The 18,365-nt window shown below is 45.6% G+C and overlaps 1 protein-coding gene across 5 annotated transcripts in view; it reads left to right on the top strand.

Annotated features, from left to right (window-relative positions):
- ESRRB (estrogen related receptor beta) overlaps window positions 1-18,365 on the top strand; it is a 165,368-nt gene that overhangs the window by 30,897 nt on the left and 116,106 nt on the right. For 3 of the 5 annotated variants that reach the window (XM_039535263.1, XM_039535262.1, XM_039535270.1), the window contains exon 3: window positions 9,194-9,427. The exons of the other annotated variants lie outside the window; for them this stretch is intronic. In XM_039535263.1, coding sequence (XP_039391197.1) covers window positions 9,327-9,427 — 101 coding nt within the window. In that variant the 5' untranslated portion in view covers window positions 9,194-9,326. The remainder of the gene's footprint in view (window positions 1-9,193; window positions 9,428-18,365) is intronic. 5 annotated transcript variants of the gene reach the window in all.

The raw sequence follows: 18,365 nt of genomic DNA, 5'->3' as shown, positions 1-18,365 counted from the left end.
TAATCATAAGGCTGCACAGGTAACCTTATTTCTGGTATTTTGTAACTTTTGAGAGTTTGATTTTGCAACCTTAATAACATAAAATAATGTTATTTTAACATACATATGCGTGTAATACTGTATAATTGAGTTTAATAGGTTAGGTGCTTACTCTGCTTATGTGCTTAAGAATCATGTTGCCCCCAATGCACCCCATTAGAATATGTATTGCTATTTCATGTAGTTGCATATCCACTACTTGCATATGGACAAAGTCCAATACCCTTACTCACACTGAGTGGAATCTGATTCTGTAAGGGTACGTCTACACTAGGGGATTATTCCGAATTTGCATAAACCGGTTTTGTAAAACAGAATTTATAAAATCGGGTGGAGCGCGGCCATACTAAGCACATTAAATCGGTGGTGTGCGTCCATGGTCCGTGGCTAGCGTCGATTTCTGGAGCGTTGCACTGTGGGTAGCTATTCCCTAGCTATCCCATAGTTCCCGCAGCCTCCCCCGCCCCTTGGAACTTCCGGGTTGAGATCCCAGTGCCTGATGGGGCAAAAATCATTGTCGCGGGTGGTTCTGGGTAAATGTCGTCAGTCACTCCTTCGTCTGGGAAAGCAACGGCAGACAAGCATTTCGCGCCTTTTTCCCCTGGATTGCCCTGGCAGATGCCATAGCATGGCAATCATGGAGCTTGTTTTGCCGTTTGTGACTCTCACCGTATGTGTACTAGATGCCGCTCACAGAGGCGATTCAGCAGCGCTACACAGAAGCATGCTTTTGCTTTTGCATGACAGCAGAGATGGTTACTAGCCATATTGCACCATCCAAACCCTTCCATAAATTGGAACTGAGGATGATCATGGCTACCAGTCCTTTTGTACCATTTGCTGCTAGTGCCCCTGGCCGATCAGCCAGGGGCGCAAAAGCCAAGATTGGTTACTAGCCATATTGCACCTTCCATCGTTTTGTACCATTTGCTGCTGTCATAAGTGCCCCTGGCCGATCATCCAGGGGCGCAAAAGCAAAAATTGGGAATGACTCCCTGAGTCAATCCCTCCTTTTTGGTATCTAAAAATAGAATCAGTGCTGCCTAATATAGGCACGTGTACTAGAGAACCACCGTATCATAGAACCAGAGAGCACAGCTGCTCTGTGTCAGAGCCTGCAGAAATTATGATCTGTATGCTATTCACAGGGGGTGCTCCTGTAACAACCCCACCTGTTGATTCCGTTCTTCCCCCAGCCTTTCTTGGCTACCGTAGCATTGTCCCCCCACTTGTGTGATGAATTAATAAAGAATGCAGGAATAAGACACACTGACTTGTTAGTGAGAAATGAGTGGAAGGCAGCCTCCAGCTGCTATGATAGCCCAGACAGGACATTAAGCAGTGTGTAGGAGAGAAGCCCAGCATCCCACTGCTAGTCCAGGGGCAACTGAATCTTTTCTTTACACATGAAGGGTGGGGGCTGATGGAGCTCAGCCCCCTGTTGCTATGATGAGGATGGTTACTAGCCATATTGCACCATCCATCCACCAGAAAAAATTAGGGCCAATAGGCTGATGACGAGGACGGTTACCAGTCCTTTTGTACCATCAGCTGAGGCTGATGATGAGGATGGATTTCCATCGTATTGTACCATCAGCCACCCATGGCGGGGGGGGGGGGGAAGCAAGGATGTTGGTGTTGAGTGCTGCACTATTGCGTCTATCTGCAGCATTCAGTAAAGATAGGGTGACATGTAAAAGAGTCAGAGGATTGTTTTACCTTTCGCTTCTGGGGGTGGGTGGGGGTGGGTGAGTAGATTGCCAAGCTATGCCCTGACCCGCGGACACTGTGTTTGACCCTAGAAGCATTTGGAGCTCAGCCAAGAATACAAATACTTTTCGGAGGCTGCAGGAACTGTGGGATAGCTTCAGTCCTCCAGTCCATGAGCATCCATTTGATTCTTTGGCTTTCCGTTACGCTTGTCACGCTGCAGTGCGCTGAGTCCCTGCTATGGCGTCTGTCTGGAGATTTTTAAAAAAGGATTCTGAATTTCATCTTCTGTAACGGAGCGCTGATAGAACGGATTTGCCTGCCCTTAAAGCGATCACATCCGCATGGTCCATGCGGGAGCTCTTTTTTTATTTTGATTTCGGACTGCATCGCCACCCGTGCTGATCGGAGCTCCACGCTGGGCAAACAGGAAATATTCAAAAGTTCGCGGGGCTTTTCCTGTTTACCTGACCACTGCATCCGAGTTCAGATTGCGGTCCAGAGCGGTCACTGGTGCACTGTGGGATAGCTCCCGGAGGCCAATACCGTCGATCAGCGTCCACACTAACCCTAATCCGATATGTTAATACCGATACTAGCGTTACTCCTCTCGTTAGGGAGGAGTACAGAAACCGGTTTAAAGAGCCATTAAAATCGATATAAGGTGCCTCCTAGTGTGGACGGTTTTGGCGTTAAATCGGTTTTACGCTCCTAAAACCGATTTAAACGCCTAGTGTAGACCAGGCCTAAGTCACCCTATTGAGGTACTCCTCTGTGTGAGAAAGGGTGGCAGAACAAGGCTCATAATTTGGCTACATGCAAATATTATTGAGAACCACACATTGCTGCTTTTAACAGAGTAATTATGCTTAATAAATTATTGGGGATACTCAAGAGCTTTTGTCAACCTGTTGTTTTTTTTTTAAGTTGTTACTGCTTGCAGCCAAATGCAAGACCAAAGAATGTCACTGGGACATATGAAAACCTGGAAATATGACCTGAAAATCTTCACTGTCATGTGGAGAAAAGCCTGGCAAATATTAATTTTCTTAGAGAGAATGCAGAACTGTTTAGCACTGAAAATGCCTAGCTTTGTGTAATTGCATCTCTGCTTACTCGTTATGTGCTTATTCAGAGACGTGTCTCAGGGATGTATACTGTAATAATAAACGATAAAGTGGGTGGTATTAAAATCTATTGATGTAGGTGTCTTATACTGTGCTGATCATTGTGGTGTTTGAACCTAGCCTTTGCCGCTCTATGGTACTACGGTGTTTGTGGAGTTTCCTACAATTACAATGGAGAATGTTGCGAATAGGCAGTAAGTGGAACTATTACAAGTAGAAAATATCAATATTTGAACTGTTTGCTTCCATTTGATCTTGTAGATGATGTCGATTGTAAACATTCTAGGCATCTTCTGTAAAATGCGCTCCTCCTGTATCCTTTCTCCTCCCCTTCCATTGCTCATTGTTTTACATCTAACTTAGATTGTGTCATAGTTTAATCAGGGTAGGAGCTTGTTAGCGCTTTACTGACACATAATAGCTAAGCACAATTCTAGGACTATATAAAAAGTCTTTAACTAGAACTGTTGACATTTTTTAATATTGGTTAATTTTTGGAAAGTGCAAGTCACTACATGTGCTGTGTATCATTATTATTGAATGGTGGCAAATGCTCTTCCCATATTTTGTAGATGAATCAAATATGACTAAATTGATTTTTTTTTAATTTTCCATAAATTCTTGAGCACAAGAAATTCCAGGTTAACAGGTAGGTTTCTGTGAATGTCATAAGCAGCCTAAAAGCCAAGGTAAGGTTGTGGGAAACTTGCATAATATCTGCCTGTACTGTGCCTGGTTCGCCTTTTTGTAACCTGTGACTCCCTCTCTTTAAAAATTCCTTAACACCTTTCCCCACTCTCATCCCTTCATCACCCACATGCCATTTAAACTCAAAATAAATGAAAAGAATCAATCAAGTTCTTCTCCAGTCAGGACAGAGTGAGAGGTGAAGGAGAGGATAGAAATAGTGGTGCCAAGATGCTCTGTAAGTTGAAAGCTGCTGCTGAGCAGGAACTCTGGTGAGCATCCCTGCAGGCAGGAAGACAGCTAGGCAGGGCATGGCACTAACAGACAAAGGAGAGAGGGTTTGCTGTTTGTTTTATCTGTTCCTGCATTTGGTCAGATGGAAAGGGAAATAAGTGAGTGCCTTCAGGTGGGAGCCGCCATCCACATGGGAGCACAAAATCTACAATTTCCCTCTGAGATAAAAAAAATCTGTTCATTTAAACTAGTGTAGGGCCAGATCCTCAGCTGGTACAAATCAGTGTAGCTACATTGACTTAAAAGAGCACTGCTGCTTCGCACTGGCTCAGCATCCTGGCCAGAATTTCTTGCCATTTTTTATGGCCTTCCATGTATAGCTCACAAAGCATTTTACAAACATAATCATCATGCCCCTCCCTCCCCTGCCTCCTCACAAAATGAAGCAGGTCAGTATTATTTTACAGATGGGGAAACTAAGGCACAAAGGGGACTGACTTGTTCAGGAATTCTGACTTTCAGTGTTATTTCTAACCACTAGACCTGCTACCGTCCTTAATGAGCTACAGTTTTGGAAATGAGTGGCAGAACTCTCCAAATCAGGGAAAGATGGCAAGGGAAAAAACTTCATAAAGATGTGGGTACAAAATGCACAGTTGGGTCAGCACAGTGGGCATAGCTTGTTTACAGACAGAGCCATACTTGCTGTACTGGCAAACTTGGTCACATCTGTTTTGAAAATATTGCCCGTGGGCATCTTCCCCACTGAGGCGCACCTGGTCTTCTAGAGAACAGCATGGAGCGGGTAGACTAAGCCAGTGCAGTAACTGCGGGGACGGAGCATTTCTTTGCCTCCATCCAGCTCCTTGTGGCAGCGTGGACATAAGGTTGGGCCTTGGGCATTGCGGGAACTGTGTGCGCTCGGAAGCTGAGAGTCTCGCTCTTTACAGATCTGTCAAGCAGAAAATGTTTGTTTGCTGCTTTGGATCCAGGACCTAGGTGGAAAAAAAATAAAAGTGATTTTAACCTCCTACTGGAAATCATCTGACTGAGCAGGAGGCAGAGGACAAATGGGACCTTGAGTTGTGAAGGGGGGGAGGTGGAGGGGAGGGGAGATACACTGGTTTGAATTCATTAATTATTAATCTTCTAATTTTTGGCTCCTCTGATTCCACAACTGTTGGAAATAAAGATTCTTTTGACTGTCTCAGTGAATGCGTGACATGAGATCGCTTTCTGTGACATTCACTGTGTCTTTGAGATGGGCAGCACCCTCTAGTGGTCAAGGATATTCCAACACCTCCCGTATCTGTCAGCCACAGTCCCAGCATGCAGGACTTGGGCTGTGTTGAATGGAGATTACAAAGAGGCTCAGGTTAATTCCAGCTGGCTTTCAGGTTGCTATTGCTGCGGCTGTGAAAGCCACAGCAGCTGGAGAAGAGGGAATACGATCTGTCAGGGATGAAGGAGGGAAATGAAGAATACGTTCTCCTCTTCTTTCTCAGACTTTTGGGCCTCTGAATTTGTAGCCAGCCCCTTTTGAAGCCTCTCTGCTCCTCTGGAAATGGATATTAGGTGCTGTGTTCTGTCCATGCCACTTAGTCTGGCAGCTGCTCCTATCCAATGCCCCCATAATCCGTCGCAGGGGACACACAAACCTAGTTCAGTTTTTGCTCATCTCAGGAGCTGTACCCAGAATCCATTGCTAGTGAGCACCAAAATTCAGTCTTGGAGGGCTGCAACCTGAGTCTATCCTCTTCCTTCTCACTCTCCAAGGGCATACAAGTCCATTCCACAACTCTCACCTATCCAGGTTTGGTTCTTTTCCTTCTCCCAAGTGCCAGAGTCTGTATAGTCCATTGCAGGAAACCCAGGAATTCTGATCAGGTTTCCCTTCTCCTTCCCCTAAGTGGATTAACAGGCTGAGGGGATCGTCTCTGCCTGCCTGACTCAATCTTCATTAGCTAACGTTTCACCAGCCACAGTGACATCCTGAGCTGGATGGTTATGTTTGATTAGGAGGAGCAGATTCTGGGCCCAGCCTTAGGATGACCAGGTGTCCCGATTTTATAGGGACAGTGCCGATATTTGGGGCTTTTTTTAATATGGACTCCTATTACACCCCACCCCTGTCCCGATTTTTCACACTTGCTATCTGGTCACCCTACCCAGCCTCCATACTAGCAAAGGGCATTGGTCCCCCTCAGAAGATTTGCTTGATGACTGGGCCCTGCAGCCATTCCTGGGGGTGCGCCTGGGGACTGCTCCCCAAGGGAGGAGACACCATACCTTCTTATATTAGATTTTCACTGTAACAACTAATCTCTACAAGAGCCTGATAGGTGAATCTGGCATTTAGGCCCCTACTGCTCACAGTGACATATTGATGTCATTGGAGACAGGGAAATCATCCTGATTTTTAGTGGTGGTTTTCTTACTGTAGGAACTTCTCTCAAGCATGGAAGGAACATAGGACTGTTCTGGTGCTCTAGGCTCTTATTATTAAGCTGTTACTTTTGGGCACCATTTCTCCAAAAAGTGTTTCTACTGTCGATTCTAATGGGGTGACTTGCCACCCCACTGTGAGCAAATGACTGTCTCTAGGTGGGCCCTCCCATACCAGTCCGCTAGCTAATGCTGCTTTGTGGCTATTGGTGCAACTCTTTTGTATGGACACTCTTATTTTGATTCACAAGTGCCTTATATCAACTGAACTGATTTCAGGTCCTTACCAATTTGAGCTAAGGGCTTATCTGCATGAGTAGGTTGCACCAATGTAACTTAAATTGATTTTAATCTAATATAATTACGCAATCCAAACCCCTGTGTGGACCCTTTTACTTCAGTTTGAGGGGTTTATTTTGGTTTATTAAACCATTTCTCACATAAGCGTGGTTTAAACTGAAATAAGAGTTGCCTTTTGCACCAGTTTAACTAAATCAGTTTAAAATTTCACCTTACACTATACTCCAGGGGTGGGCAAATTACAGCCCGGGGGATGCATCCGGCCCTTCAGATGTTTTAATCCGGCCCTCGAGCTACCGCCGGGAAGTGGGGTCCAGGGCTTGTCCCGCTACAGCAGAGGAGTGGGGTCAGGGACTTGCCCCGCTCCATGCATGCTGTGGCTCTGCACAGCTCCCAGAAGCAGCAGCATGTCTCCCCTCCAGCTCCTACACAAAGGGGCACCCAGGGGGCTCCGCACACTGCACCCACCCCAAGCGCCGCCCCTGCAGATAGGGCAGCACGCGGAGCCACCTGGCTGCGCCTCTGCATAGGAGCTGGAGGACTGACATGCCGCTGCTTCCAGGAGCTGCTTGAGGTAAGTGCTGCCTGGAGCCTGCACTCCTGACCCTTTCCACGGCCCCAATCCCCTGCCCCAACCCTGATCCCCATCCTGCCCTCCAAACCCCTCAATACCAGCCTGGAGCACTCTCCTGCACCCCAGAACCCACACCCCCAGCCGGAGCCCTCACCCTCCCACCCACATCCCAACCCTCTGCCCCAGCCTGGAGCCCCCTCCCACACCTGAACTTCTCATTTCTGGTCCCACCCCAGAGCCTTCATCCCCAGCCAGAGCCTTCACCCCCTCCCGCACCCCAGCCCCCAATTTTGTGAGTATTCATGGCCTGCCATACAATTTCCATACCCAGATGTGGCCCTCGGGACAAAAAGTTTGCCCACCCCTGCTATACTCATTCAGCTTTCTCATGTAGACAGGCCTGAGCATAAGGAGAATATGTTGTGGGAGAGGAGCGTGGCTAATACTAGTTCCATTGAAAGGCTACCAACCTGCTGCTGATCATTGTAGGTATCACAGTCCCTCCTGGGAGAAGCCTCAGTTCTTGTTGGGGGGAGACTAAACTCAGTGGGGTGGCCTCTCAGAGGAACTGACAACAGTAAAGCCTTCTGGTTGTTAAATGGACGTCACTGTGTTCAGTTTGGGTCTGATTACATTTCTGCTAAAATGAGGCATAAGTCTAATATGAATGTTGTTGTGACCTTTTAAAAATTCCAGTGGAAAGGGGTTTTTAAACAAACAAATGTTTCCCTTCCATTTCTGTAGCCCAAAGATTGCAGCAGGATGCTAGTGCATGGGAATCTGAAAGCAAGGTTAACTAGAAAATGGCCAGAAGCAAAGCTGTCTGTTTCTATGTCCAACCTGGGAGAAAAACAAGAAGTAAACAAATAGCCTGATTGGAAACAGGATTTTAAAACCTGTTTAGGCCTGGGCGGCGGGTATAATAGGCTGGGGAAGGCTGTGCCTCCCCAAACAGCCCCGTGTGGCCCTGCCCATGTTCCGCTCCGTGACCCCCTCCTCAGTACTTGTGGCAAGACGAACCCAAAGTCCCATGGCAAAGCACCCTGTTCTTAAAGTCCTTTTTTTTTTTTTTTTTAGTCTATGGATTTTGCTGTGTCAGTTTGTGACTGGTTACTTCTTAATCAGTGTTATTTTTTGATGTTAACATTCCAAAACACCTCCGAGAGGGCCATTCTGTCCTTTTGATTTAATTAATTGTTTTGTCTTTAGGGGTGCCAGCCTTCTTCACCTTTTCTACCAGTGCCCCAAAGGGTCATTCCTTTCTGCTATTCAGAAAGGGTAGCTAGCAGAATAAACTATAGCCTTTAATACAAATATAAAATCCTACCCCTACACACCCACCGCCCATGTGTTTAAGATTTTATAGCCCAAAACTGTGTTAGTAAGAAAGATAAGGGATCAACCAACTATCCTGAACAATGTTTTTTAAACCACAAAATCTAATAACCCTCTGCCACCTAGGAACTGGGAATGGGTTTGCTATGGCATCATGGCCATTTCCTAACTCACAAGTCATGGTATTCAAGGCAGCAATACTGTGGAGTTTCCAAGAGTGAGCCCTGATTCTTTAGCATTCTAGGCTCAGCAGGGCAGAGACCGTGTCTGTATCCATCTCTTGTCCAGGCCTGAGCAGGCTATCATCACATAATGATGAGCACAGAGTAAGAAACAAGGTTTATGTTGACACCCCAACCCTGAAGCTGTGGCTGGTCCCTTCAGAAATGAATGGATAGCAAAAGAAACCCCTTTGAAAGTATGAATAGAACAGATTCTAATTGGATGTTGCCTCTCAGGCTGGGGTTGAAAGGTTTGTCCTCTCTTCCTCTTCACATTCCCGCTTGTGGCAGGCATAGAATCCTTTTTACTTCATTTCTTCCATTTGTAAATCAGTTCATTATATGTAATGAGATTGGGAGAGAAGCCGTGTTCTTGGGGGGTGGGGGTGGGGGCGGGAGGGGTCTGCATGGATGAATCCAAGAGCATTAGGACTCTTGGAGGCCATCAGACTCTCTGGGGCCATCTTGGATCACCAGGTTTGATGATACCATCTCATTCTGGTAGTGCTTTCCTTTTCAAGGGATCCCAAATATTCTCACTATTGAGATGATTTTACCCATCACTGAAATGAAGCTACTTCTGGACGGAACGTGGCAGCGTTTACCAGCACACAGCAACACTATACAATAGTTCAAGATGAGGAGTGAAGGAGAATGTTGTATCCAATGAAAAGTGCTGGTGAAACTCGGAGGCAGAAGGAAATCACCAAGATTGAACAAGATGAGCTTTCCACCCATCATCCTTTATTTGTCAGGTGTGTGTCTGAAGTAGTAATTCACAGCCTTCCCCTTCTTCCTCAGTGCATTTCCTCCTTGCTAATGAATTACAGGCAGCCATAAAGCAGGACAGCATGTTATACCCACTACTGTGTTCAAGTGTAAGGACCTGACTGGCCAAGTCCAGCCTGGTGGCTATTTTGAGTCTCTGCTCCACTCTAGTATCTCCCAATGGAAAACACACATCCCGCTTGATATTCTCACTGGCATGGTATATCCATGTCCCTATGACTGCAGATGACATGAGAGTCAGATCGCCATGGGAATGCTGCATCCCTATGACTCTGCTAGACACATCAGAACTCTGTTGCTATGGGGATTTTTGTGTCTCTGTAGCTCTTTTTTAAAGTGAATTTATCACTGGTGAAAGGTGCTGTGCCGGATACAAACTGGAACTTTCTGAATTTAGGAAATAACTCCTCAGTCACTGATTTGGTGAAAGGGAAGGAAATTGCACTACCAATTTCAGAGTTTTCAGGGCAAGAGAAACTCCTGATGCTTTTATTATTATTTTTTCCCTAGTGTGTCCTAATGTTCCCTCCTGAGCGATTCTGTACCACTGCTCTGACATCTTGGTACACATGGCAAAATCTGGGCTATTTAAATATGGATTGGATCTGAGTGAGGACTTGACCTGCTTTCTAAAAAGCAGGATCTGGTAGCTGATAGCTCCCTGAGTTGCTTTGCCAGCTGTGGATTGATTTGAGTGTGTCTGCTGGGAGTGTCAGGTCTTTGTCCTCTCATTGGAGTTCCCTCCATCACACATGTCTATTAAACACTGGTGGAGTCCCTGGAGGCACTTGCTCTGTGTTTGAAGGGAAGCAGCCTAACCACAAGCAAAGAGAAAAGCCCTTGTACTCAAGCACAGTTGTTCTAAAGGGACTTAATTGAAAGCTAGTCAGGGCATGCTGGGTGCCCACAGCCAATGTGTGCTGCATCCCTCAGGAGGCCTGTTTGATGCTTTCAGTGTCCTTTGCTATTTTCTCACTGAGACTCTTGCATAGCCTGTATCACATGGGCACTCTGGACATGAATTGTGTTCACTTTCCTGAGACCCTGGCCTAGAGAAACCTCTAGAGGATTCCAAGTAGCTCCCCACCCCCCTAAACCTTCCCAAGTGGACATATCTGGCCCTGTGGGAAAGGAACTTGATAAATAAATAATCCCCTCTGTCTCTCCTGATTAGCCCAAGAAGTTGAGATTGCCCCTGGGTGCCCGAATTGCTTTGTTTAAAACGGCTTTTAAAGCATTTTCACCCCCATCTGATGACCCAGCTCCTCCTCCTCCTTCTGAAAGAGCAATTGCTTCTTTGGGGAGTTTTTTTGGATCTCTTCAGCAGTGTTAACTTAGGTGAAGCAGGGGGGTATTTAATCAATTAATCCCTTCACTACTACTGGATCCTGTGTATGCCTCACAACCCCCATCAGTTTCCTATGGCAACTGATCAGTAGAGTTGTGACTGGCAAGTGCTCATGCTAACCACACACAGTGCTCTGCTTAGTACTGATGTGCACTCTACCTCCCCATCCCCCACCATGTCCTGACCACTGCTAGTGGTCTAAATTCCCTTTCCTCTATACTGCGTGTTCCCCTTGTCTGTATGTGTTCAGTGTCCCCTCTTGGTTTCGCTGAAGTTGGCATCTCAGCGAGTGCATTTGCCAACCACACAAGGAAATTGTTCCAGTAACTTTGGCTTAGCCCGGTAGTCCCCAGCGGACGTAGAGCTCTGGAGCCATATCTCTCTCCCCCGGATATTGAGCATGTAGCTAATTGTCACCTATTGTGTGAGAAACTTGCGGGGCACATCTGAGACTCTCAGGCAGCTCACAGATATTTAATTAATTAACCTCCGTAGTGCTCTGTGATGGAATGTTATACTTGCTTTACTGCTGGAGAGAGTAAGGCACTGAGAGGTTAAATTACTTGTCCCAGGCCACACAGTGTATTAATGGCAGATTTGGGAATAGAACCCAGGAGTCCAGCTCCCAGCTCTAATGATGAGACAACAAAAAATATTTGTGTGAGTTGTCCTGCTCAGTTGAAATAATGATAATACCCAGCTGTTGTACAGCACTCTGCATCCATAGAGGAGGTCAAAGTGCTTAACAGAGGAGGTCAGTATCGTATCCCCATTTTACAAATGGGAAAACTGAAGCACAGGGAGGTGAAGTGATTTGCCTGAGGTCATTGAGCAGGCCAGTGGTATTGCTGGGAGTAGAACCCATGTCTTCTCAGGTCAATGTAGTGCACTATCCTCTAAGCCACGCTAAGTAAGCATTTGATAATTGACCCAAAAGCAGTTATTACTACGCTAAATCCTCACTGTAACGCCCTTCGCAACAGTGAGCCTTGGGCTATAGTGAATGTGGTCCCTGGATCCCACCTCCAGCCCTGCCTGCTGTGGTGGGGGGCTGAGAGCTCCTCTGGCTGCAAGGGGGATGGGGCTGACAGCTCCTTCAGTCTGGGGCTGCAGTGGGGGGCTGACAGGTCCTCCAGCCCCAATGCCGCAGGTGGGATAAAGTGCTCCTCTGGCCACGAGGCCGGCAGCAAAGTGCCCCTCTGGCCGCAGGACCAGAGGAGCATTCTGTCCCGGTGTCAAGCCCAGGGGTGGATGAGCACTGTCAGCTCCTGCAGTGGTCCCAGGGTCAGAGGAGCTCTCTCTCTCTCCCCAGTACAGCCCCAGGACCAGAGAAACACTCTGTCCTGGCTGTGGTCCTGGGAGCTGCCTCCCCCACCCTTGCTATCACGAACCCCTGGCTATCCCGAACAAATGGCTTGGATCCCCAGGGGTTACTGATAGCAAGGATGTACTGTAGTATCTTATATTAATGTTACGTACTGTGTGTGTGTAAAATATATGATATAGTACACAGGGAGAAATAGTCCCTGCCCCAAAGAATTTACAGTCTTATCCCGAGGTGCATCTTCAGTGGCTACATTGGAATACAGTCAGTCTAGGTCTAGATATGTCCCAGTAGAATGCATGTGCTCTGCTTCTGAATGTACTAGCTCTGTCTGCATAGGAAGAGCACACCTGCCGTGCTGCTGAAGGTGCTAGGTATGTTCAGATAGAGCTCACTTGCTGTGCTCTGTAGTACATCCCTGTGTTGTGCTGCCATATCCGGGGAATAGATGTGTTGGGCTGCCTGCCTGGTGAAATTCCCCATGATATGCTGCGAAATGGATCTAAAACCTCTGGTTAGAATGCAGCTACCACGTTGCTGATCATAAAACAGAATGAGCAGATTCTGCACTTTGGTCATTAGCCCCGGTGCTATCATGGCCACTGACCAAAAGTTTTGTTCTAACTGATCTGCTAATCAGATTGAGGCACCTTCCTGTGAAATGATCACTGACATTGAAATGCAGGGTTTTATTAGGGTACTCTGAGTCCCGCCCAAGGATTTTCCCCTGGATATGCAGTCAGGGGTCTCCAAGTCACCACGATGGGACTAGTTTGCAGAATCCTAATTACATTTGAGGAAGTAATAAATGTCTCAACAAATCCTTTCCAGGCCGTTCTGCTTATCCCCCAGCTCTCTGAGCTCACAAGAAAGAGAAGGTTTAACAAAGAGGAGTGATGGCCACACGTTGAGGTGCCTCCCAGGGCATTGTAGAAGCACCTGGTGACACCTTACTCTTGGCGGGTGGCCCATCTTTCCTTGCTGGGCTGCTGATTGTACTAGCTATAGAACTGCCTAATGTTCATCTCCAGGCTGACTGTAAGAGATCTCCAAACAGGATATTTCTTCATAATTGTCTTCTCTGGTAATTTTTGTAAAACAATCAAGAGTGTGGTATGGGTTCTGGGACCCAAACTAGCCACAAGTGGTACATACTCTGTGACGACAAAACAAAGTATTTACTGACTCATCATACAGCCTGTGACACCGCAGTCCCCTTTGTTGTTGTTCCAGAGAAAGGAAGCTCAGAGCAACTTGAGTTTTTTCCAGTAAGAAGCTTTGAAACTTGAAAATTTTCCCTCCCTCTTCCCCATGCAGCCTTCAATGGGAATTAGGGTGTGTTTCCTTGATGGTAGCAGCTACAGAGCATTCCACTTCCTCAGGCCCCTTTGCCTTTCTACATCAGACCCATTAACGTGTCCCTTGCAGTACACGTGGCAATGACTTTTTAACTCTTTCCTTGCAGCATAGGAGCAAATAACTATTCTTCTTCTTGATAACAAGCAGGCACTTCCTTTGATCAGTTTAGTCGAGAGCCTGTCATCATAAATATTAGAGTCCTGAGGCCCTTTTCTTTTAGACTAGTTAGGGTGCAAAGAGTTAAAGACAGAAAACTCCCCTGAACCAGGGGAATGAATGAGCATCCTGCTAACCTTCTCCCTACTCCCCTGTCTTTTCACTGTGGCCCTCTGCCTCTAGCCCTTTCAACCTTTGTGCTGAAATAAAAGAGCTGCAGGTGACTAGATGCTGTTTGCTTCTCTCTGCCATCTGACTGGGTGACCCATCAGCCTGGGGAAGCTGTGTTTGTGATGTCTTGGTGCTTTGTAATGGCAGTCTTGGTGACATCCCAAGTGAAGGTATTTCAGGGCCCCTTGATCCTCTTCCTTCCCTGCCCTGCAGCTGAACAAAGGACCCTGGTGCTGCTGTCTGGACTGTGAGCAGTGTCTCTGAGGTCACAGGTGGAGAAGGCTCTGTCGCAGCTCTGCAGAGATTTGGAGATAGGATGGGGAGAAGGGGAAGCATGCTAATAGAAAATATGTAACTGTCAGTCTGAATAAGATCACTCACCATTTAATGCCTCAGTCGTGTCCTGTCCTACCAGGGCAGCCTCATCAAGGGCTGAATGTAATACAGTAAATGGAGGGACTCACAAGAGAGAAGATCACCAGTAGGTCAAAGTTTAGATCCAGACCACAGCTCTCATCTTAGCTCTGCCTGGTGTAACAGATCCATCTATCTGCCTTTCTAGCTATCCATCTTTCTTTGTGGGTGGCAGGCTGCTGTCTGCAGCAGTTTGAATGGATTTATGCAAAGATCTGTTAAAGCAATAGGCTGCTAAAATATGATCAAAATACTGTGAAGTCCTGTTAAACATTTCTGGACAAAAAAATTCCATATCAAATGCCCCAACAAAGGCAATGATGCAAGAGGGAGCTGATCTTTCAAATCCTTTTTGTAGATTTCCTTCCTACACCCACCTCACCTCCTTTCCCTTTTAAATCCTCTTTCAAAGATGGAAAATAAAACCTCCCTCCCAGATACCTTTTATTTTTTTCCATTTAGCAAAATATTTCTTGCTCACCTCCTGCCCTGACTTCCTGTTTTGAATTCAGCAGTTGACGTGCCTCTTTTTGGGATGCTTTTGTGTGTACACTTGCATCAGGGGTGTCAGCAGGCACGTGCACTGCTTTGGAAATAGAACTTGTCCTGCAATTAGTACTGCAAAGCCGGAAGCTGAAATAAAAAAGGCAAAAATAGCATGGGTCCTACAAAAATAGGGACTCTTGTTTAGATTGTCTTCTGATTTCTCTGTGACAAAGGAATGGTTATTTTTATCTTCTCAAGGCTGCTTAACACTCTTGTATCTAAGAAGGAAAGGGGAAAAATCAGAACAGAATAGTCATCAATCTTAAAATAGGTCACATTTTTGGGGAACAGAATTCTGCAGCTACAGCTGAGGACCAGAAATCAAGGCACTTGGGCAAGTCACTTAACCTCTCAGTGTTTTGGTTTTTCCATTTCTAGAATGGGAATGAGAATACTGACTTATCTTCCAGGAGTCTGAGGGCTAATTAATGTTTGGGACACAAGTAGATTTGCGGACGGAAGGTTCTATAGAAGTACATCATAATGGTAATGAACTGGCTGGTGTGTATATATTCCCTTGTTTAAAAATCATTAATAAAGAGTTAAGGCAAATCCAACTGATAGAAACCCTCAAAATCAAGGAGAGTATATTTAATCTACATACACATCCACCCTCCTACGCATCATCACTACCGCATCCTAAATGCACAGCACACACCGTTCCCACTTATCACCCTCTACAGTAAACATGCAGCCTTAACTACAAGCATGGTAGCAGTGCATTTTGGACAGATGCAATTAACTAGTAAGGGTAATAATTTTGCTTGAGGGACTTGGTTCATGTTAGGAAATTGTCTTTGGAGTGGCAGATAAAGATTTCGTACTGTGCAATATGTGTTCTGTGTGATCTGTGCATGAAGATTTTTACAGGGACAGTTGTAAAAAAAGTGGAGCAGAGTAGGCTGTTTTCACTCTTTGGGGGAAGGATCCTATGTGTTGCCGCAGTTGGGGATAGCTGATTGCTGTGGAAGGTGATAGAGTGGGAGTGGTGTACTTCTGCCAACAGCTAAGGAAGGCTCTCCTTTAGCTCAGGAGGTTAGGGCCTATTGTTAGGGGCAAGAGGATCTGATTTTACCCACACTGCCACTGTGAAGTTGAGTGATCATGTGTACAACATAGATACATCTGTGAAACTCTAGTGCAGGGGCCAGCAATCTTTCAGAAGTGGTGTGCCGACTCTTCATTTATTCACTCTAATTTAAGGTTTTGCGTGCCAGTAATACATGTTAACGTTTTTAGAAGGTCTCTTTCTATAAGTCTGTAATATATAACTAAATTATAGTTGTATGTAAAGTAAATAAGGTTTTTAAAATATTTAAGAAGCTTCATTTAAAACTAAAATGCAGAGCCCCCCTGCCCCGGTGCCCAGGACCCAGGCAGCGTGAGTGCCACTGAAAATCGGCTCGCGTGCCGTCTTTGGCACACGTGCCATAGGTTGCCTACCCCTGCTCTAGTGGGACATGAATTTGTTACAATATTATTGTAATAGAATCATAGAAATGTAGGTGTGGAAGGGACCTCAAGAAGTCATCTAGTCCATCCCCCTGCACTGATGCCGGGCTAAGTATACCCTGTAGACCATCCCTGACAGATATTTGTCTAACCTGTTCTTAAAAACCTCCAATGATGGGGATTCCACAACCTCCCCAGGTAAACCTGTTCCAGGTAACTTGTTCATAAGCAGCATAAAATAATTGTTTATCACGTTAGTATGCTATATGCTGTACCTTAATGGTGTCAGACACATAGACATGTATAGTGACAGACATGTATTATATTGAAACAATAAGAATAAAAAATGTTCAGACACAAAAAAAACATAAACTCTTGAGCAATAGTCAACATGGTTTCTGTATACCCAAGTTACTTTGCCCAGCTCTTCTAAGTTTTGCATCTAATTTTTTTCGGTGCAGATGTCACCTTACTGACTTTCCCACAAGAATATCATGGGAGATCATAGTGGGGACCTAAAAAAAAAATAATCTAAATCTCTTCCATCTGTTTGCATTCCCTTTATCTACAAAAAACCCATAATTTTATCAAAGAGTGAAATCAGGTTTGCTTGGCATGATTTGTAGGTTGCTGCTGTATTAGACCAAATGAAATTTCTGTCATTCAATCAATCAGCTTGCTGGAAAGTTGACCATTCTTCCAAGATAAAAGTTAAAAAAGTAAAAATTAATCCATCAGAAAATAGCTTAGTCATTAAGGGACAGAAAATAAGTCTCAAGAAAATCTCAGCTAATCAGTGCTCAGAAAGCCAGTAAAAGTACTGAAGATCTGTAGTGATGTGAATTTGCTGTTTTCTTTCTGGGGAGGGAAACAGGCTGGTTCAGAGGATTGATATCAAACTATAGAATGATTTGCCTATAGAACACAGATTCCATTTCATCCTATTAGCAAATGAAAGTCATTGTCATCTGATAACTGTGCGGGGGTGGGGGGGTCATGGATCAGCGTTCATATCGTACTTCCTGTCAGTACCTGGCCCAATCTGGAGAAGCTAATGATCCAACCAGCGGACCAAAGTCAGTGCTGAATCCTGGTCATGTGCTACCTGAGGCACGCTGTACATACACTAAGAAGACGACTATTCAATGAGCCAGGTGTGATATTAATTGGAGAGAAACAAATCCAGATGCCCACATCATGAAAACCATCCCCACATGTAGTGGCTCACTTGTTGGTATTCCCAGCAGAATGACCAAGTACTGAATGGGTGGTATGGTAACTGAATTCCTGTCTCTCTCCTAGAGGTGATCATTCGAGGCCAGGGTTAAGACAGGTTGGCAAACCTAGTCACTGTTGCCATTGTTGTTTTCCTCTGTGAGGAGAGGAAGCCCAGCTGGAAGTTTTAGAAGCTAGAAAAGCTTTCTGAGCACTGTCAACATTGGCTTTTTGAAAGCAAAATGAAGCCTCTAAAGCTCCACAGACAGCTTCTTGGGTTTGTGGCCCTGTTCCTTAGAGACTTCTAGATGGCAGATGTGGCAAAGCTTATAGTGGCCACCGCCTCAGATTCTTGAGGAAGGAAGCAGGACTCCCCTTAGTAGTTATGTTTTAGTAGCTAAATTTTAGCTCCTCCAGAAGCATGGAAAGTGTCATTTGTCCATTTGCACTGAGTCTAAAGTGATATAATTTTTGCACCAAAAATGGGTCTGTCCAGCCACTTCACAAATTCCCATCTCATCTTTGCCTGGGCAGTTCCTGTCAGCAGGAGCCCATTATGTGAGCACAATGCCCAATTGTGTTACTGATGTCAATTAATTAGACCACATGGAGCCTGTGCCAGCCAATTGGATGGCTCCCTGGCTGGCTTGCCTAGGCCTTGATAAAAGTTTAGACACAAAATGAAAACTTCATCTATTGGGAAAGTGGCAGCTGCCTGAAAGGCCAGTTACCAAGCTGACCGCTCATTGCCTGAAACAGCGCACAATATGGCTGCTCACTAAATCAGGATGCAGCAGGTGAGCAATAGTCCACAATGGGAAACTCGATTTCAGATAAATAAGACCAATCAGAAGCTTCAACCACCCTTGGACCAAATCCTGTCCATTCTGAGATTAGATAAAGGTCCCTCCAAACTCCC

Source organism: Mauremys reevesii, linkage group 4, assembly GCF_016161935.1.
Source record: "Mauremys reevesii isolate NIE-2019 linkage group 4, ASM1616193v1, whole genome shotgun sequence".
Taxonomy (NCBI): domain Eukaryota; kingdom Metazoa; phylum Chordata; order Testudines; family Geoemydidae; genus Mauremys; species Mauremys reevesii.
The sequence above is the reverse complement of the archived record's forward strand: the minus strand, read 5'-3'. Positions and strand labels throughout refer to the sequence as shown.